Source organism: Polyodon spathula, chromosome 23, assembly GCF_017654505.1.
Source record: "Polyodon spathula isolate WHYD16114869_AA chromosome 23, ASM1765450v1, whole genome shotgun sequence".
Taxonomy (NCBI): domain Eukaryota; kingdom Metazoa; phylum Chordata; class Actinopteri; order Acipenseriformes; family Polyodontidae; genus Polyodon; species Polyodon spathula.
The window spans coordinates 26,077,828-26,099,625 of NC_054556.1; the positions used below are offsets into that span (position 1 = coordinate 26,077,828).

Consider the following 21,798-nt stretch of genomic DNA (forward strand, 5'->3'; position numbering starts at 1 on the left):
CTCTGTTGGAGCCAAGGCTTTCACTTTCACCCACTAGATGGCAGCAGAGATACATGGCTATTTTAACCGCGTAAGCATTCCACATGGTCGGTACGATAATGCTTTTCGTGGTTGGGCTGTATATCCCCGGGCGAGTAGATGCTGTACAGCGGTCACTGTCTGTAAGCCCCCCCGCACCAAATAACTTAACCTGAGTACATTGCCAGCGAGTGCGGGTTTTGCATGTGATTTGTAAGTTTCTGAGTCGTATTTACAATTTGTAACGATTAACTTTCCACAAAGACTATTTGTGGAATACAAATATGATTCATGCATTTTACATACTGGTACTTTAACCCATAAAAACGAAAAAGGCAAAAAAAGTGGCATTTCTCGTGAGATAAACCTCGAGTTGCACATTGTAATAAATTTACTAACTTCATCTTCACTGGTAGTTCAAGAAAACCATGTGAAGTGAAGCTGTTTTGATGTGAGAAATGTGACCGTGTAAACCGAGCGTTTGGGTGGCATGATGTTTTTGTAAGCTTTGCAGTGTTATTCTATGTGCACACGATGGCGATCGACACACGCTGAAACCCAGGTTATTACCATTCGTTTCTTTCACAAGCAAGTGTGATTAATGTGTATGTCGGCTCAAATCTGGAGCCGGGTGGTCTGTCAGTTTGTGCACAGTAATGTTGTGGTGTTGGCTTACGGTCTTTAATCCAAACGAGATCACAACGCAGTCGGGATGTCTGGTTTTACGCAGCCTGATTATGTGGAGACCTTATGGAAACCAATGCGCCTGGGCGTCGAGTGATGTATTGAATACAATGCAATAATAAGTAGAAATATAAAGGAGCTGGAACAGTTTTTTTATATAAATACATCAATTTTGGTGGAAATAGTTGCAGTTTTACATATACGGTTGTAGCAATACATCTCTTGCGCAATTTGATTGATGCGTTAATGCATTTAATAATTAACCCCAGTCTTATCGCCGTCAGGGAAAGCACAGGTACACCCAATAGTAACGTGGCTCCTAGATCATATCGTTCTCTTTTAAAATAAATACATTATAATCAGCTGGTCTCACCGATCCCAATTAGCCCAATTCCCAATTCACTGAAAATGAGAGCAGTCTTAACTGATGGTAGGGACAAGACAACGAGACTATGGTTGGTTGAACTAGAAGAGATAACTAGGCACCTGCTCTTAAATGCGACGGGGTGGAGGTGCGTGTCTGGCAAAGCAGTGCGTCTTATCTACCCGCAGAATCGTTCTGCTTTCTCATAAATTAAGGCCATCATAAACACGGTAAACGTGTGTATTAAGACTTTTTCGTGTTAATGTTTTTCTTCTTAATTGTAGTTTACCATATCTTCCGCTACACCCACCCACACACACAGAGAGGTACAAAACGCGAAGAAAAATGTCATGTTTCTATGTTTGTGGGCAATTTTGGAATACAAGTTTCTGATAAGCAAAAAATGTTTATTCAATATCATCAGAGGAGGCTGCGGAACGTCAAGTCCATCCATGTCTACTGTCTTCTAGCAACCAGAAACACCTTTGAGTACGGTATACACCACGGGTACTGACAATATGCTAATTTTGAGAATAACAATAAAATATTGAAATGCAAAAACGAGTAAACTTAATATAGCAACCAATATTACTGGCTACAGTGCTTTTTTTATTTTTATAATAAAATAAAATGGCAATAATCATGTTTTCCATCGCCCTCATGAGTCTGTAAAATATGAAACCTTAAAAGCTCATAAACCTTATTTAATATATATATATATATACCATAGGCGTAGGCGAACAAATCCAGGCAGCAACGCTCTGCCTTCTTCTTTTCTATAGGGAAGCGTAATTAGAACAGTTAAATTTTATTTAGATTTTGTTATTTTTTTTAAGTTTTTTTTTTCTTTTAAATATAATTTAATTAATGGGGAAATTATGGTTCATTATTCAATCAACGTGTATTAAAATATATTGACTTTAAAAAATAACTGATATTTCGTTTATTTGTCCAAAGAGTAAGTCATAGTTTGTTTCCCCTGAGATAAAATTGTATTAGCCTATACAAGCAGGATTTATGGGGTTATTCTAATTGATGTTTTTAAGAGGAACCTATGAGAGGCCTAAACTAGAAATCTTTAGAAATTCTATGCATATATATTATATATATATATATATATATATATATATATATATATATATATATATATATATATATATATATATATATATATATATTTCTCTCTCTCTATATATATATTTCAATAATTTGAAAAAGGAAAGCTGTTTGGAGCAAAAAGAAAAAGGTTGTGTAGGTACACAATAAGAAGAATACGTGCGCATGTGCGTCTTGTTCTTGACAGAAAATTGGTACTTTCACACCTTTTTCCATCGCAACACAAAAGGTTATGCACGTCAATGTAACTGTATTTGAAACTGAAATATTTACCGTTCGGGGCATTTGCATTAACCAGTTTTTACCGTATGTTTAGCAAATTATGCAAACACATGACCAGCTGGCTAACAAAAAAAAAAAAAAAAAAACACGCTTCTATACCAGGCACACTGAACAACCGGTCTTATTGTATAAAAAGCATAGAAAAATGAAATAAAACTCAGCCAGTAAATTGTCGGAAGAATGAGGAAAGGGCATCAACAGCTGTAAAAAGGAAAAAGTGATCTAACCAAAACGTGAAGATTGCGTGCTGATGCTGAAAAGCCTATGGGATCCACCAAGCCTGGATGCAGGTATCGATTGTTGTTGTCTTCCTCCTTTGTAGTTGGGTGTGATATAATGATTCTGCAGAAGAATATGATCTGGGCTCTCGATAATGATTGGAATGTTGTCTAAACAGGGATGGCATTTCTAATTGCCCGCCTCGCAGGTAAATTGGAGTGCGCCTGCGCGGGTAGAGAGAGACGTTCAGGTGCGTCCCGCAGCGCAGGTAGAGAGAAAGACAGAGAGAAAAAGAAAGAAAGAAAGAAATGTGCAGGTGAGTCCCGCAGCGCAGGTTACAATTCGGATCAAGCAACTTGCAAGACCTTCTGGGGAAAAAAACAAAAAAAAGAAAAAAACACTCTACCGAGTGAACCCTGTATCATGACTTTGCTGGAAAGGATAGACTGGCAGGTAATGTGACTTTTGTTCTAATTATTCAATTTAGTTTTATAACAAAAAAAAAAGGTTTTAGTTCATTATTAAATGAAATGCCATTCAACGTTATGCCCTGTAAAACATGCTTATGTGCGTCTCTATACCGAAGCATCATTCATTATTCGATTAACACGGTTTTTTTTGGGGTGCAATTCCTAGTGTGTATTTTCATTTAATTAAATCAATCAATAATTGGAATAATGAGCAATAACGGAGCAAGAAAATAGTCGGATTGTCACGAAGCAGACAAGGTGCGTGGATTTCCTGCGCGCTTTCCAGCCCCGGGTTTAATAATTGATATAGGCAAAATAAAAGTTCAATACAACCCAGTTAGGCTTGAAGTGAAATTGCGTTTTAACGAAGAGTGCAGAGCGAACGTCAAAAACCTTTCCCGTGAACTTTTGTAAATGCCCCCTATCAACACTTTTACACTAATTCAACTGAGAAAAACTAATAATAATAATAATAATAATAACAATCACAGACCCCTACAGATTTAACACGCATGATAATCAGATACCCCTCTCTTATTTCAACACAGAGGATTAGTAAAATATACAGTATCATTTTTAATTAAAATAATTAAGCTATGTAAGGAGCAATATTTTCCAGCACTAATTAACACTTTCCCTTGATTACCAAATAAAGTCGTGTGACCTGTACGTGCTTTTCAATGTGATCTCTGCATTACAATATCAATTCAGGTAAATCGCATGGATTTCAAATATTGGTTTAATAAACCACGTCGTTACTTGTTGAGTTAATTCTGTTTTTTTTTTTTTTTTTTTCAGCCTGTAGTGCAGAAACGCGAAGTCACAATTCAAGAGAAGAGTCGTGATCGTTTTGACAGTTTGAGCAATAACAATGATTAATTTAAATTTTGTGAACTAACCTAAAACTCGTGTTTATCACAAGCCCATACATTCTGAACTTAATTCACAAATCCACTACAACTTGCGTGACACAGCGTGGTTTAAGAAGCGTGAACAATACGAAGGAATCCCCAATAGAAAAGCCCATATACCTGCACACACAGACTTACTGATATTACCTGTATAGCAAACACCATTCACAAACAACAATACAGGTGCTCGAGAACAGCTGCTTTTACAACAGTGTGTTACTCCTTGGGTTCATTTAGGGTTTGTGAATCTGTACATTGAGAGCTTGGAGGGGAAAACAAGTGCAAAAGAAAAGGAGAAATAAAAAAATGAACGAATGCCAAGCCATATAAACTGAACTGAGCGCGTTGTCTACAAAACTTAGACAAGGCAGCGGGAGGAAAGACCAAAAGATGAGGCTATTACCAACTACAGCTCAAGCTGTGTCTTTCACAGCTTTGTGTCGCTTCTTGTTTCAGCGGCAGACATTCTTCTTCTTCTTCTTCTTCTTCTCAAGGAGTGTAATGACTCCAGCGGCTCAGTGAAGACTGGAGGAATTCGTGCAGAATCAAACGAGAGAGATGATCCCACCGTCTCTGAGACGAGTCAATAAGCGCTCTTCAATATGAATAGCTTCAAAGCGTAGAGTCCTCATTATTTATTCAAATCGTGGGTGTTAATTACCCCGAGGTCCCTTTGAAACGAATATAAACATGCGCTTCTATTACAAGCAGTGTATAAAGCTGTGCATTTGCATTTCAAGGGAGTTCTCTCTCTCTTAAAAATAAAGAGAGAAACAAAGATGAGCTCCACCAAAAATGGTGATGAAGAGCCAAGAGGTGAGGGGAATCGCCCGCGATTATGTGGGTTAAATTAAGGGACCGGGTACCAGCTCATGAGAAGAGAAGCAGGAGATTTTCGGGCCTAATTGTAGTCTTTATCTGCAGAAAAGGGTCTGTTTTTCTGCCTCGCTTGTCATTTTAATTTTGTTTTCTTTTAGTGGTAGCGCCTAATCCGCGCAGTCTGGGGGCGACCCAGAAACAGATTCTGAGCTGTTTGTATTTAGTGGGGGGGGGGGTTCCTTCTTTTTTGGCACAGTGGGTTAATAACTAAACAAAATGAACGAATAATGCAATTATTAAAAGAAAGGTGCGTTCTGTAACAGCTAGTTCTGGAAGGACTTTTAAAGTTCTTTGAAGAACCGTTCTAGAACCATTCAAATAGAGCATACAATTAGAGAGTTCTTAACCAATAGGGGTTTCCATAAACGTAGTATTTGTTTATTTAATTGAACACCCAGGAACCCGGCTACAGATGTTTTCTTAGAGGACAATAGGCGTGCATAGAAATATACTTATGTAATTATGATTAATTAAAGAGAATACCGAATTCCGTTTTAGGCTATTCTTATCACACAGAAAGACATTTGGAGTCATATTCACATAGTATTTAGCACTGTGAAGTGATCGGTTTTATTTTCTAAAAAGCTGATGTTAAATATCTTCAAATAAACAACTTAAGAGCCCTATACGCTCTAACCTCTAAATCTACCCTCTACCGATTAACGTAATGTCTACCACTAACATAATCCTTATTCCTAAACCTAATCTCTACTCCTGAACCTAACTGTGTTACTATTAAACTCTTACAATTATTTCAACACCGCTTATTTAGCGCCATCTAGCGGCTACTACATCCGAAGTCCATTAAAGCGCTTGATCCGGACCTATACTCTACCTGTTAGGAGGCTAGTCAGCAATGGGGTGAGCGCTGTCGGGATATCTGAACAATAGGAGTCGGCCTATCTGCATATTCACACTGCGAGGCAGCAACGAGTCATGTAAGAGAAGAGGTAGAACCATTATTTCAGACTGCTAAGCCTTCCGCCAGCCCAAAACATTCCAAACACGTTGTTCTGATTTGTCCAAACTAGAACCCGATGCTACAATTCCAGCCATGATCATAAAAAAGAGAGTCGTGACTCCTCAATGCTGGTATTTGTTTTTCCGTGACCTGATATATAATTTAAAAAAATACAAAAAATACATCCAAAATCTCCAATCTAAAAGTAAAATACTCCGTGCAACAGTCCCCTGCAATCCCGCTATAATATTAATAGCACTAAGCATCCGGTTGGAACGCATGCAATCGCCTACAGCACCGGATCATTGATGAACCCAACGTGGATACAATCGTTGTCTTCAGAACTGAATCTATCTATCTAGAATTGTAAGATGTTGTAAGGAATAATATATATTTCAAATGAACTGTAGTGAAATATTATCCTAATAAGAGCGTTGGTACCTCTGCTTTGCCGGCTGGGTTGTAATTCAGGGTCGATGTGAAAGCAGGGTCGATGTGAAAGCAGGGTCGAGGGAAACCAGGCTCGACGGAACGCAGGGTCGGGGCGCGGTAGCACTGGGTTGTAATTCAGGGTCGATGTGAAAGCAGGCTCGACGGAAGGCAGGGTCGGGGCGCGGTAGCACTGGGTTGTAATTCAGGGTCGATGTGAAAGCAGGGTCGATTGAATCCAGGGTCGACGGAAGGCAGGGTCGGGGCGCGGTAGCACTGGGTTGTAATTCAGGGTCGATGTGAAAGCAGGGTCGATTGAACCCAGGCTCGACGGAAGGCAGGGTCGGGGCGCGGTAGCACTGGGTTGTAATTCAGGGTCGATGTGAAAGCAGGGTCGACGGAAGGCAGGGTCGGGGCGCCGTAGCACTGGGTTATCTGTCAGCGGTGACGCCACAGGTGATTAACTCTGAAGACATTTTCATTAGTGTTACTCTTGCTTTATCATTATGCTATTTTAATTAATGAGAAGAGTGGGGCAGTTTCTGACCAATTAAGTCTTTCAATGGCGGTGTGAAATGTCAATGTGACTCGTTTTTTCCCAACCAGATATAATAATAATAATAATAATGATAATAATAATAATAATAAAAAAGCCTATTAAATATTTCTTTCATTATTATTAATCTGAATTTTACATGTTATCTTAACGAAAGGCGAAATCTCATTGATATAATTAAATGTACAGTCTTTCTGACAAACATATTTTAATGACCCCAGACTGCTTCCAGCGCTCCATCAATTTAAATACACGCTTTCGAAGAATTTGAGTTGCGGTGGTTTCAAAGAGACGTGTTATATAGACGTAGTCAGAAATGACATGACCCTAAAAAGTATAACGGCATCGTGTGTGTGTGTGTGTATATATATATATATATATAATTATGTGTGTGTGTGTGTGTGTGTGTGTATGTATAGCATGATCCTAGCCTCATTTAACAGAAGTCCTCTCGCAGGCTTGTCATTGCTATACAAATTCTCAATGATTTCGTACACATTCCTATATAGGTCTAACGACTGTTTTAAAGCTACCACCATAGCATTTCATGGCATGACTCTTAAGTTTATGTTACTGTAATATAAACTGTTACCCAGGAATTCAACACAAATCCTGTCTGTACAGATAACGAACTCGTTTTAGTACTGATGTATTTTGCACCGTAGTGTTTATTTTGATGTTTTTGGATCACCTAAAGAACGGTGTACAAACAATTCGAACGAATACCAGGAACGCGTTTAAAATCAATCGCATGCGATTTATGTTTAATTCAGCTGAAGCGCTATTCACAATAACAGGCGATTAACATGGGTCCTGTGACACCGCGCTGTGGAGCATGGGCGGGGGGGGGGGGGCAGGGGGCAATGCTTCTACACCGAATTTTGCATACGCTACTTTGATTAAAAAACAAACCAAAAAAAAACCCTTAAAGCCTGCGCTACGCATTCTTGAGTACAGCTCTGCGAGGAAAGGTCCTTAGCGCGCATTACCGATACCGCAGTATAATTATTCACAATTTGAATTGCTCTCCTGTCTTAATAATATACATGTGAAAAGGCAAGGTGGCTGTACCGATTGCGCAAGTGTTAATTTGCGAAATATCCAAGCGGGAACGGTATCTAAACAGATACTGTCCAAGCTCGTGTGTTCGGCTGAAATGTGCTGGAAATGCAGCGTTTTAAAATTCTTCAGTAGCCTAGGAAATACTTATGTCTTGTATGTAATGCCTGTTCAGTTGTGTCTATGACTGTTGTAGGACCCTGTAGTACTTAAATGCCAAATATATCAAATTAGCACTTACCAAAATAAATACATACAATTAGATGTGCTCGTACAAGTATAGTTTGCACCAATGTGTGCTATGTAATGCATGTGTTGATATTTTATTTTGTCTGTTTTTTTTTTTCAGATAATTTTAGTTGATCTTTTCAACAAACATCGGTGCATTACCTCTTCTGGCTGCCCGATCCTTGTCAATCTGAGGATCAAAAGATTCCGATAACGATAACAATAACAACAAACCCCATGCATACTTATGCATTTCTTTGGGGGTCATTTTTGATCCTGTTCTATCATTTGATTCTCACATTAGGAAAATGACTAAAGCGTCTTTTTATCATTCGAGAAATATAGCTAAACTTCGATCTGTTGTTTCTGTATTTGATGCTGAGAGGCTAATGCATGCCTTTGTTTCAGCGAGAATTGACTATTGTAATGCACTTTTTTCCGGGTTTCCAAAGTATTTAGTATCTCGCTTCTAGCTTATTCATAATGCTGCTGCAAGAATTCTAACTAAAACCAGAAAAGGGTGAACATGTTACTCCTGTCTTGACCTCCTTACACTGACTTCCTGTGCAGTTTCGAATTGATTTTAAGATTTTATTTTTTAACTTATAAAGCCCTTAATGGATTAGCACCCAGTTATTTACAAACGCAGCTGATCCCATACATCCCTAGGAGGAATCTTGCATCTCAGGATGCAGGGATCTTGGTTAAATAGTATGAGAGGAAGGATCTTTTCTTATAAGGCTCCTACATTATGGAATTCTCTGCTTTTTTTGTCAGAGAAGCTAGGAGGAGTCTTGCTGTTTTTATGTCAAGATTGAAGACTTATTTATATACACAAGCCTTTTTATTGTAGTCTTTTTTTATTATTATTATTATTTTTATTATTATTATTGTTATTATTATTATGTTTTAAATAAACATGATTGCAAATGTATTTACTTTTATTTAAAATATTCTTTATTATAGTCTTTAAGATGTTTTAATGTTTTATTATGCTCTGTGTTATGTTTTCTGTAGAGCACTTTGGAGTCTATGACATAAGGTGCTGTATAAATGTACTGTATAAAGATGAAATAAAGGGGGTCCCAGGATAGTAAAATGGAAATAGCAGAGTTCTTTAGCAAAATAAACGATACACACACCCCTGCATAGATTGAATGATGATGGAAAACTTTTTATCTTTATAGATTTGAATTTTTTCAATTGTCTCCTGCAGAAACTGACCAATTCTAGTTTATATTTACCAGATATGATTTATACAGTTTGACTGGGAAACATATCTTCGTCTTCAAGAAAACATCCAAAAGATTTCAGTGTGTTTTGCAAGATTCAGAAACAAAGACGGTCAGCAAACGACAAAACTCATAGGCGACCAATAGCCAATCAAATGGGAACAGTGACAACTATATTGGCCAGTTGCAAACCAGGAGCCACCTCCCGGGTTGAAGTCCCGCCCCTGAGACAATGCACAGGTGACATTCCCCCGTCACGCCTCCCAGGAGGGATTATGCTAATTTAATCCCGTCCAATTAGATTACAATGACCCAGAGGGGTAGCGAAATAGAACCGTGGCCGTCAGAACGAGTTTAGATTCAGACAGTCAGCGCTAGTTATAGAATAGTATAGTATTGCGTAACTCCTCCGTTGAAGACGCTATAGTCCCGATTTGCAGATTGTGCGCTTATTCTTAGATGTGATTCGAATGCATTGACTGCAATACTCCGTGCTTTACGAGCGGAAAAATTACTGTGACCGAGCGTGTTCGGGTTATTTCAAGAGCGCTTTTGGGATATATCTACCGGGCTGCTTTGAATTTGGGTCGAATCAGCGAGCAATCATGTTGTGGAAACTAGCTGATAACGTCAAATACGAAGATGACTGCGAGGTGAGCGCTACTCTCTCTCTCTCTCTCTCTCTATAGATAGATAGATATAGATATATATTATATATGTACATGTATTTAAGTGCACAAGAATGTAAATTTAACCCGTTTGTAATAACAGATTGTAAAAGGGTGGTTATCCGATGCCTAACTGACTCTGAATATCCTGTCTGAGTATACACGCTGACGGTGAAATGTAATTTGTTTATGTATACAGCACAGGGCAGGGTGTTTCCGTTCGAGATATTAAGAAACATGATTTAACGAAACGGAATCGAGCTCTTTTTATTGCAGCCTGCCCTAGTTTGGAGCATCTATTTATTTGTCCGAACAATAGAGGTAATGGTCCATTACAGGAAAGGCGCTTTCACAATCTGCTAACGCATTTGACAAGATGGCACTAAGTACAAGTTAACGAGGTGATAGTTTATGCGATTAGAGGTAAAACCTAAGTGAAAAGGAAAACACGAGAGTAGCCACGGCATTATTTTAATAGGCTGCATTTCAGTTTAACCTCAGTCTAACTGCTCGCGTTGCTTTGGCTGATGTAGGGCCATTAGCTGCTCTTAATTTGGGATTTAAGGGTTGTCAGGTGTCGTTCCAAGGTGGGGAACTGAGTGAGTTTTCTCACAGGGCAAACCGGGTTCAGAGTCGTATTTAGCAAGAAAATAACAATCTGACATCTTCAGTTTATCATGTAGGAGCCTTTTCTCATTGACTGCGACAAGTTTAGCAAGTTGGATAGTCTTCACAGAACTCGGATCATTATTTACGTGTCGCACGGTTTTTCCCCCACTGGATTGCTGGTGTGTTGATGCCGTCTCCAGCTGCCTCATTTGACTGCATGCGCTGTCCCTTCTTTTTAAAGTAACCCTCTGTTAAAATCTCTGCACAGTATGCAGAACTACACACAGGAACAATGGGCTGTGTTTGGGGTTGCTGCAAACCCTTCCCCTGTGTCGGTAAACCCTGAGTCAGAACCGGCATGATGATGAAACTCAACGAGCCAGTTAAACTGGTTTAGAGGTTTCCTTCAAATAAGAGCACGGATTGACAACCCCGTGAACCGAGGGAGGGAGACACTAACCATATTGAATTTCGATAGACCCAAGTTAGAAAAGGTCTGGTTTTAGTATTACGGTAACCCTATGTATTCTTGAATACGAAAATGAGTCCGTTTGTGTTAGGATTTCAATATTATACCGTTTTCGTTCATCCCATGTCCTTCATAACCCGGATTTGTCACGGTCTGGTCAGCACCGTCGCCTTGTCTCCTCCAGATTAGATCAGCAATTTGCCATCAATAGAGTCATTTAGAAATGCGGGCCGGTTGGACCTCTGGGCGTCAAGCTCCTGGAATCCCTCTTTTCAGTCTTTTATTAGCTCGTCCTTGTTGCGCAAATTCTCCTGCAGACTTTGAAATGCCCTGCCTCAGAAGCCAGGCTTGGCAGCAGTCGCTCGTCGTGATGATTTCTATGTCTGTTTTAAACATTTTGTACAATTATTATAATGCGCTTCAAAGAACCAAGCAGAACACTGCATTAGAGAGGGAGGATGAAGATCGTATGTGGGTGCAAACAGAGCAGAAGAGCGGGGGGGGGGGGGGGGGGGGGGGGGGGGGGGGGGGGGGGGGGTAAAAAAGTTTAACTTGCATACAAAGCTTTTTTTTTTTTTTTTTTTTTTTTTTTTTTTAACATCAATATTTATTGCATTTTTCTACATATAGGGCCTGTTTATTTTTCACAATTAGGACTGCCAATCGCAGTCTCTCATGTGTTGTGTTGTGTTTTCCAAAATGCATCCATTTGCATATACTGTATCGCTGCTGAAATGTTTTGTTTTTTGTTTCAGAGAAGGGTTCGTATTGAAGGGAGGGAACCATGATCAAATTTACCTATTGCGTGCTGCAGAGTTGTATGTTATTAAGATTGCGTAAATAATTAAATCGCCGCAAATCTTTTTTTATTCCCCTGTGGGCTATTCTCAAACTAAATATCAAGCTGTTCTGAAAATCGGGGCTATAAAATTTCATTCTTAAACATATTGTTTGAATGGTTTTCTAATATGTGCATTCAGAAGGAAAACAATGCTGAGTCTAATATGAAAGCGTAACACTTATAAAAACTTATAAACGACATTTACTCGGTGTGCACACTTGCTGTTAAACATATCCATTCAACCTGTAAATAATGCGGGTAGCCTAAGGTTCCCATTGCAGTAACAACAGTGAATGCATTTATATTAAAACGGTTTCTGAGAGGATAGTTCGGTAGTTTAAATTTAATCTTCGTAGGAAGCCAGTGACTGGTGAAACCACAAGAAAGCGTTTTATTAGGGTTTTAATGTTTCTATTGGGAATACAGTCGGGTTTGAACCCCCGAGGTCGACCGTGACAGTAATTACCAGCAGAGTGTTTTCATGTTTATATTATTTTTTAAAAATAAGAACTATATATAATTACATACTTATCTGGGTACGTGTTGCTTTTAAAGACGTTCTGTTGAAATGGGTAGTTTAGCTAGCATACTTTATATCCATGCTTCATACTCACACTTCAAACTCTTTAGAACTTGCTGGGAGGATTAGCGTACACATATAGGCTACCTTTATTCTTCTGCATTTTTACCTCGTTTTGGATTACTTATGCTGCATTGATTAGGTACAAATTAGATGTGCATTTTTATATTTAATAAGTAATACACTTCTATCGAATATATTTAAAACTAGTCTGCAACGCGTTTTTTAGGGTTTATATGATAAACTGTTTACATAATAAAATGAATCAGTAATGTTGATTGTACTGTTAGAAACAGCTGTAACGATGTATTTTACCCGCAGGAACGGCACGACGGCAGCAACAATGGGAACCCTCGGCTTCCACACTTGTCAGCGGTGAGCCAGCACCTCTACAGCCCGGCTCCCCAGCTCTCTCATTCGGGCAGCTCGGATTTCCAGCCCCCTTACTTTCCTCCACCATACCAGCCGCTTTCATACGCCCAATCCAGCGATCCCTTTTCCCACTTGGGAGATCCGTTTTCCATCAATTCTCTCCACCAATCGGGCCCGCCAGTGCCTAATCAGCAGCAAGGATGGCCCAGCAGACAGAACCAAGACCATTCGGGGATTGGGCGCTCCGGTCTGGCCAGTCAGATACTCGGACTGGAGTCGGGCTCAATCAGCGGGAGAAGAGAGGCATTCCGCCGGCCGGAACTTCTACTGCCCCATGGTCACCAGATTGATTCGGGGATCATCGGAGAGAGCATGGGACTGCATGACATTGGGCAAAGCATGGACGACGTGCAGGTGTGTGCTTGGCACGATTTATTAGGACTCGCTGAAAGTTATATATAAACAGAGAAACAATAATATAGATATTATTGAGAGGTTGACCAGTAGTCTGCACAGCCCGTGTTAACTCAGTGTTTTCTGCAGATTGGTTTTAATCAGATTCTAAGACTTTCTTAAAAAGAAGTCTATACAGCAGGATTTGTTAATTGAACCAGAAAACCCAACTTGTCAATAAGTGAAGTGTGTATATTATTGAATGCAAATATACTTGTCGTAAACTACACTGGATTTGATTATTTTTTTTTTAGAGGAACGCCGTCATTTACTACATTTTTGTAAGTTTAAAACATTTTAAAAAAATCAGACAAATATACAGTATATCTTGGTCTCGTTTTTAAGTTTTTACAACTACAAATCTAGAACATTCAAATCCTGTTGTCCCTTATTTAAGTTTATTCCCTTTTTTTCCCCAGCATGTGGATGATAATAGCATCGTGATGGCAGACCAGACAGTAATTAAAAAAGGTAAGTTCATTTCTTATGTTAACACACACAAAAAAAGTGTTTTGCTCAGGGGAATATTTAAAACACTATAACTAATTGCAGACAAGATGCCTCGAGTTAATGCCTTGTGTTTTTAGTTTGTAATAAAACGCAATATTATTATTATGAATAGGCGCTTAAATTCTGGAGGGAGAGCTTACTTTCCAGAGCTACACGTTGCTGGTTCTGCGTTGAGTAAGAAAGGAATGCCCACGCAGTTGATGTATTTTGGTTAATCGTAGGTTTTTGGTTTCAGCCTTCTCATATTTGATCTGATAAGGCACAACAGAATATTGAATAGCATTGCCGGCCAATTTATCCTTGAACCAGATTATTATTATTTTTTTTTTAATGTGTATATTAATACATGGCATCAGCGATGATACACTGTTATTTAACACAGAGATGCCGCCACAGTATATGGTTATGAATTATATTAACAAGTTTCTGTACAGTACACACACTACTTACATAAAACATTCACAGCTGTGCTGGTCCTTGAGAAACACAGCCCTGTTGTTTGGAAAGCCTGTTTTGTTGACCTAATTTAAATGATCATACTATCCCTTTGGAATAAGCAGGGTTGGGTTTAATTCCCGTATTTTCAGTTCCAAATCAAATCCCAATTACTTAGACAGAAATTTATATTGTAGAGACTTAATAATTGTTGTGATTGTGCGTTCAACGGCTTTCATTTGAAGCCAGTTTAATTGACTAACAGTGACTTCAATTGAAGAAATTTGTTGCCACTGTGACAAGCTCATTTTAACAGAATACTACTAATTACAATTTTAACCAATGTTGTGTTGGAACTGATTTAAAAGGGAATGGGGAATTGGAAACTTATTTTAAAAAGGAATTGGAAATGGAATTTGAATTTACCCCCAGCCCTGCTCATAATCCAGGGCAACTGCTCCAATATTAGCCTAACGTAGTGCGAACAGTAGTGAATATGTGGTCGTTCTGCTTCTGCTGATCCCTTTTATGCAAATACATCTCTTCCTTGGGTTCACTGGCTAAATGTAATGACTTCTTGAAGCTTTAATATGTTATGTGAGCCTGTGACCGAGCTTGGACCTGAACCTTACATTGACTCTGTTAGCTTTGAATAATTTGCAATTCCTAACAGACTGCCCTTTTTCTGTTTGTTTGTTGTGGTGATAACACAGTGCTGGCTGCAGTGCTCGCCCAAGGGACTTTTAATTTGAAACTCTACTTATTGCTTATGCTGAAACTATCCCATCAGACCCCTTCGATTAAGCTCACTGGGGCCAGGAATAGTGAACTGCAAACGGGCCGAGCCGTTTTAATAGCAGGACAGCTGAGTTCCCTTTACCTGTATCTCCAGAGCAGGCTGTTGGAGTTATTGTTTTGTGTGTTCTGCAAAGCTATTTAACATTGCTCTCTTTCAAAAGATCTGTCCCACTGCTTCTGTAGTGCATTCTTCTGTATATACTTGGAACAATTTCCAGACAATTGGAGAAGAAAAAAATAAGCTGCCTCTTAAACCAACTCATTTTCCTAGTGAGAGCCCATTCACAGTTGGGTCTTCTGTATTTACCTAACCCCCATTGGGCCTAATGTCCCATCAATAGGACAATTACACAAGGTGCTTGAGTACCTGCCCCTTGGATAGTGAACCTGGATGGCTTGAAAGCAGGAGAGCCTGCTCTTCTTATGCAAGGTCCTTTGCAAACAAACCATTGTTGCTAGTGTAGAAATCTCCTCCTTGCATTACAAAGGTGTTTTCATTTTTCAAGAGCTCTGACTCTTTTAAATGCGTAACTTGAGCTCCACCAAAGATGGTAATGAAGGTGATACAGGGTGGTGATAATGAGGCATAGTTGGCATAACAAGGATTCCCAGGCTGCGTTGAAAAAAACATTTGAGGCTGTATGGTTGTACAGTGTCTCGAACTTTACTTCTACAGTATGCAGGACTGCAGATAGGGGCTAGATACTGTAACATTTAGCACTACGAAACACATGTCCATTGAAAGTCTTTTATGATCATCTTTGAATGTTTTGTAATCTCTTAGTGTGCCCAGGTTATTCTGTGCTTGTGTGCTAAAAGTTTGCGCTGTTCTTGTCTCAGTATTAGGAATGAGAAGTGGCACGAGTCAGGATCGTATTCGGAGGAGTTATTTTGGGAGTGGCTTTCTTGCTGGTGAGGATGAAGGTATAATATATATAAAAAAAAAAAAATATATATATATATATATATATATCCCTATATATATAATGCGGCTCTGATTCGTTCCTCGTTTCGCTGGGAGTGCCGGAGGCCGGTGTCTGTTTTTCAGGAAAGTGTCGGACAAGTCTGAGGGGTTCTTTCAATGCTTATGTTTTATTTAGTCTTTCGAGTTGCACTTCTGTTGAAAGAAGTAATCAATTTCAGTAGTGCAGGCTCATGTAAAAGGAAGAGAAGGGAGATGGGGAGAAATGAATTGAGATTCCCAATGAGAGTGTTCTTTTCCTGGGTTGGTGTGATTAAACAAAGGCCTGTGATGAGAGCGTCTTGTTGCTTTTTCAAGACTGCTAGGATGGAGGTGTGCTTCACATATCCATGATCTGTGAAGAAGCAAGATGGTTAATAGGTTTCAAGCAGCAGGTTCTGCAGTTGGTTTTGTCATTTCTGTAGTAGGGTTATAAATTCCAAACAAGAATATAGAAACCAAAAGTTTTTCTGAAAGGATTTTCTGGTCACAGGACTTTTCCCTCTTAAGTGACCCACTGAACTCCATACTACATGCCAGTACGCACTGTAGATCTGCTTCCACTAACGGTTGCAAACTTACAAAAGTGATGCATCTTATACATATTTATTTTATTCATTGTTTATTCAAGTGTCGTTATTGAAGGGGTTATGCTATGATATTAACCCCCTCCCCTCCCCTTTGAAGAATTGAAGTCAGAATGCATATTTAACTTTTCGCTGCTTGCTCCACAGGCCCGGTGACTCTGTCGAAGGGGAATGCCCTCATGAACCCTTATCAGAAGGAGGGCTTGCTGGGGATGGTATCGAACCCCACCGAGGTGTTCTGCTCTGTGCCTGGCCGCCTCTCCCTGCTCAGCTCCACCTCCAAGTACAAGGTGACGGTGTCCGAGGTTCAGCGCCGCCTGTCCCCACCGGAGTGTCTCAATGCCTCCCTGCTGGGAGGGGTTCTCCGCAGGTCAGTTCCGCAAGCCCACCTCCCTGCCTTTCCCTCTGGGCCCCGAGTCTGAAGCTGAAGGAATGCAAAGCCACTTTTTCAGAAACAGCAGCCTGAAATCTGGTTCTGTGAGACCTAGTTTGAGGCAACTTTGCTGAATCAAACCCCAAGTCTCCCCTGGTGTGCCGTGCAGTGGCCTGAAACCTAGCCTGCTAAAAGAAGGTTCCACTCCACAAAGTGGCTTCATGTTCTCTCAGCTTAAGCCTGAAATAAGTAAAGGCAAAATTGGGGGCCTCCCAAATACTCCTGTGGTCCTTCACATAGAATTATGTTATTAAAGAAATTCTTATTCCCTAAACTTGTTGGAATTAAATTAACTAGTAGATATTCTCATCCTTAATTGAATTGATTCTAGATCTAGTTGATCCTGTGTGTTTGTCTGTCTCCAGACTCTTGGGGAGAGCTAAATGGCTCTGGTCATCTGGAGAGCATGTTTTTTTACTTCCCATGTGCTAGAGACAGACGCTGAGCATGAGACGCGTTGTAAAGTAGGTCGGGGGTCGGGGGTCGGGGGGGCCCCATGGCTGTCGGCTCTCACCCAGCTCTGTATGAAGCGCTGCTGCAGTCAAACAGAAACGCTACAGCGAGTGGGGAGATAGAGGTTTCCCTTACAGTTGATGTTGTGTTCTCTTAAGCTTAACCCTGACTTATTTATTTTGAGGTTGGATTGATTCATGGTTAAGTTTAGGGTATGATGATGACATGCTGAAGAGGTGCTCTAATTACAAACAAAATACATAATGAAAGTAAAAGATTGAAAGACCCATGTTGAGCAGCCTAGTGGGGTAATCCTGTTTGGTTTTAGTCCTTTCTGTTTGTGATTGCCATGTTTTTGGAGCAATAAAAAATTCCTGTATTGTCCAGTCTTATCTCAAACTCTGGTTTTGTATTTTGTCTGGAGGACACTTATCAAAGCAGTATGTTTCCTGTGAAACATCTGCAAAAAATCCTTAAGTGTCAAACTTATTTGGGGTATTACTTTTCTTCCTCCAGAGCAAAATCCAAAAACGGGGGCCGCTCCTTGCGGGAAAAGCTGGATAAAATCGGTCTGAACCTCCCTGCCGGCAGACGGAAGGCAGCGAATGTCACGTTGCTGACAGCACTGGTAGAAGGTAGGCGTCTCTGTGTTTGCGTCGCTTCGCTGTCTGAGCGGTGGAAGGGCTGAGGCTGCAGTCACCAGAAATAGCGCCTCTGTTTCAAATCCCAGTTTCTCTCTTTTGCCTGGAAGTATTAAGGAAGAATTGACATTATTGAACAGGATTTTCTATATGAAATTGAGGTTGCCAAGCAACTAGCAGTGGCATTATCTTTTTTTGTTCTCCGTTTAGGATTCAGATGATGCACCCTATTAAATGTTTTACAGCTTGCAGTTAAGAATTAATTGTCAATGCATGCAATCCGTTGCCAAAAGGGATTAACAACTGTTAAGTCTTTTTTGAACAAATGCGTCTGCAAACTAAGTGCATGTCTATCGAGAAGTAGGTTCTGTTGCTGCTGTAGGGGAAGATGGGTGAGGTAAGTGGCACAAACCCATTAAAACTGGGCCTGTCCCTGAGCTGGACACACTAATGAGACTGCACAACACTGGGAGCCATACAGATGGGGAAAATGTTCATTGCCCATAATAGCCCGAAAACAGAGAGGTTAGTCTGAAATGCTCAATTAAAATGACAAACTTTTTCAGTGCGTTTAACTCTAAAGAGCTGTGTTTTGACTATCCGCTGTTCACTTGAGTGGGTGCAGTGACCCTATATATCCCTGGTGGTGTCAAGCTGTGCTCACTAACCATGGATGTTTTCCACCGACAGGTGAGGCTGTGCACCTGGCCCGTGACTTCGGCTACGTCTGCGAGACGGAGTTCCCTGCCAAGGCCATGGCCGAGTACCTGGGCCGCCCGCATGTGGAACGCAACGAGGTCAACAATCGCAAGAACATGCTGCTCGCCGCAAAGTGAGTTCCGAGCCCACGCAGCCTGCTGTGTGCAGCTGTATTCTGAATTCAAAGCTGTCTCGCCTTAGCGCTGGCCGATCTGAGCCCCTGGCTGTGGCTCCAGGTTTGAGGGCAATGGCAGGACTGTCGAGTGTGCCCCTGTCCACTACTCAGTACACACACCTCTGGAGCAGGGCCACACAGGGCAGCCTGGTTTAGGATGTGGCATCCACTCAAAATCATATCCTGTCACTTAATTAATTTCAGCCGCCTTAATGAAGTAACATGTAATTAGAGCATTATAAAATGTGGGTATTTTGTACTTTAGACTGACAGCGTAGAGCATAAAACTTGATGGCTTCTGGTATAGCGAGGGTCTGGCAGAGCAACAACTCTGAATCTGTTTGCCTGTCCGTGCAGAAGGGCACCGAGACTGTGCTTCTGTACATATCGGTCAATGTCTTGCATGTCCAAGGAACTCTAGCAAGTTCTTGGCAAATTAAATATGCCTGTCTCGCTGGCAATGCGTCAAGAATATCTAGTTGAACAGCTGTGCTGTATAATAATACCTTGTTGAAAAACATTTCTGTCAAACTGATTGGCTGTTGATCAGTTCTTGATATGTATATGTCAAAACCAAAACAGGAGGTTTTAAGATACCGGTTTTATAAAGTAATGGAAAAGCATGTTGTGTTTAAAGGAAGTTCTGATTGTTAGTAATAGCAACCTATCGTTCTCCATGTATTCACATCTTCTGTTTCTCTTTGCTTCTTCCAGGCAGATCTGCAAAGAGTTCACAGAGGTGCTGACCCAAGACCGATCTCCGCTGGGGAACTCCCGGCCCGTGCCCATCCTGGAGCCCGGGATCCAGGGCTGCCTGACTCACTTCAGCCTCATCACCCATGGCTTCGGAGGACCCGCAATCTGCGCTGCCATGACCTCCCTGCAGAACTACCTGAACGAGGCGCTCAAGCAGGTGGACAAAATGTACCTGAGCTCCGGGAGCGAGCAGCAGGGCTCCTCGGACGGCAGCAAATCTGTAGAGAAAATGGACAAGCACCGGAAGTGAGCTTCCAGAGGAGAGGGAGGGGGGCGTGGGGTGGGTTGCACCTTAACATTTCCCACATCCTAAATTTTTTTTCATTTTATTTTAATATTTTTTACATGTATGCCTCTTAACCTGCAACTTTTCTCCTAAGCCACTTTTTACATTTTATTTTGTAACACCCAGCTTCCCTTTCCGACCTCCCCCGGCGGTACTTTTTTTATTTGTATTTTTTGAAAGAGGTGGTCTTACCTGCTGGAAATGAGTAAGAACTCCTGCAGAGGTGCAGGGGTGCCATTTTTTTGTCGAAGAGGATCGGTACGCTGCTTGAAGGAACAGGAGGATTCAGCAGCAGCCTGTTGCTGTCCTGCGTTGTGTGAGAATGCTTTGCTAGATGAAGTTGCTGCCACTGGACACTGGGCTGAATACACACAACTAGCGAGCAGTCTAGACAGTCTGTGCCATTTTAACTGCAGTGGACATTGTACGAGGGCAGCAGCTGGCGTTTTTTAACACTAGGCATCACTACAGTACAGTTAAAGCAGTGTTTTATTGGTAGAGTGTTGGGGTGGGGAAGCTAGCTTTCAGTTCACAAAAAATCATGGAAATCTATCCACCAGCTTTGTCTTCACTCTCCAACCGACCAATCTGTTCATGCTGAATGGCCGCTCCTTTCACATGATTTATATTTTTTGTTTTTTTTTTTGGCTGAAAGCAGCGTTTTCTCTTTTCCGAACGGACAGTGCACAATAACATGCAAAACAAGTGGGGCAAGCAAGAAAGCCACAAACACGTGAAACAAGCAAACAAATAACTTTAGCACAAGTGTCCCCATGCAAGAAGAAACAATAGCACAAGGGGAGCCATGCAAGCTGTAAAAAGCAGAAATGAGTGCACAAGACAGACAGTTGCAGAGTCATGCAAACTGTGCATTAAACCTGCCCAATCCATTTCAGGGGTCAGACCTGTGAACATAAAGGCACATTATTGTTGGTTTCATCATCATCATTATTATTATTATTATTATTATTGTTATTAAGTTTTAAAAAAAAAAAAGGTACTCTTGGAATTTTTTTTTTTTTCTTGAATGTAAATATTCTTATTTATGTTGTAATTTAATGGGATTTGTAAATACTGGTGATTTAATGCTTAACTTCAAAAAAAAAAAAGTTTTAATTTTGTAAATGGGTTTCAGCTCTTTATTTAGAAGAAATGTGATCGGTTATGATGGGATGCTGAGAAGTTTCGTGTTAATGTTCATGCAAAGGTATCTTTTAAAATAAAATGAAATAAAACAGGGTAATTTTAAAGTGACTTTGTACAGTTTTGTCCTTTTACTTTCTCTAGTAGCGTGAGTCTTTGATGTGGTACAGTGCCGCCGCCTCTTGTGAAACTCAAAGTAATACTTGCAGATTGTTTTCAGTAAAAGAGCAAGGTGCATTGTGGGAAAAGCAATCTGTAAAAAAAATACCAAACGACCGCCATTATCTGTCTGACTCAGCCATTCAATAAAGCAATTTAATTTTCTGGTTTAAATGGTTTTATATACTACTTTATTTTTAAAAGAGGACATGGCTCATTGGGGGTTACATTATTATCATGTCCAGTTCCTGACATTATGCACTCAACATTTACTTTATAGATTTATTTTCATGGCTGCAATGATTTTTAAACTTGTTGAATAGAGATACCCAAGTATTCACTCTAATGGAGTGTTAATTTTA

The 21,798-nt window shown here is 40.3% G+C and overlaps 1 protein-coding gene across 5 annotated transcripts; it reads left to right on the forward strand.

The window, feature by feature from the left end:
• The first annotated feature begins 2,944 nt into the window (after nt 1-2,944).
• Nucleotides 2,945-21,384, forward strand: LOC121298064 (transcription factor AP-2 gamma-like). 5 transcript variants are annotated; one of them, XM_041224841.1, is made up of 8 exons: nt 2,945-3,136; nt 12,897-13,361; nt 13,820-13,871; nt 15,984-16,067; nt 16,839-17,061; nt 18,094-18,212; nt 18,909-19,050; nt 19,807-21,384. In XM_041224841.1, exons 1-8 carry the CDS (start codon nt 3,107-3,109, stop codon nt 20,096-20,098), a joined length of 1,407 nt encoding a protein of 468 aa, XP_041080775.1. In that variant the 5' UTR covers nt 2,945-3,106; the 3' UTR covers nt 20,099-21,384. The 5 variants fall into 5 exon arrangements, with proteins under 5 accessions (XP_041080775.1, XP_041080777.1, XP_041080773.1 ...); XM_041224839.1 differs by lacking the exon at nt 2,945-3,136 and adding an exon at nt 9,753-10,061; XM_041224840.1 differs by lacking the exon at nt 2,945-3,136 and adding an exon at nt 9,753-10,061 and having other exon boundaries at nt 15,984-16,055.
• The last annotated feature ends 414 nt before the right edge of the window (nt 21,385-21,798 follow it).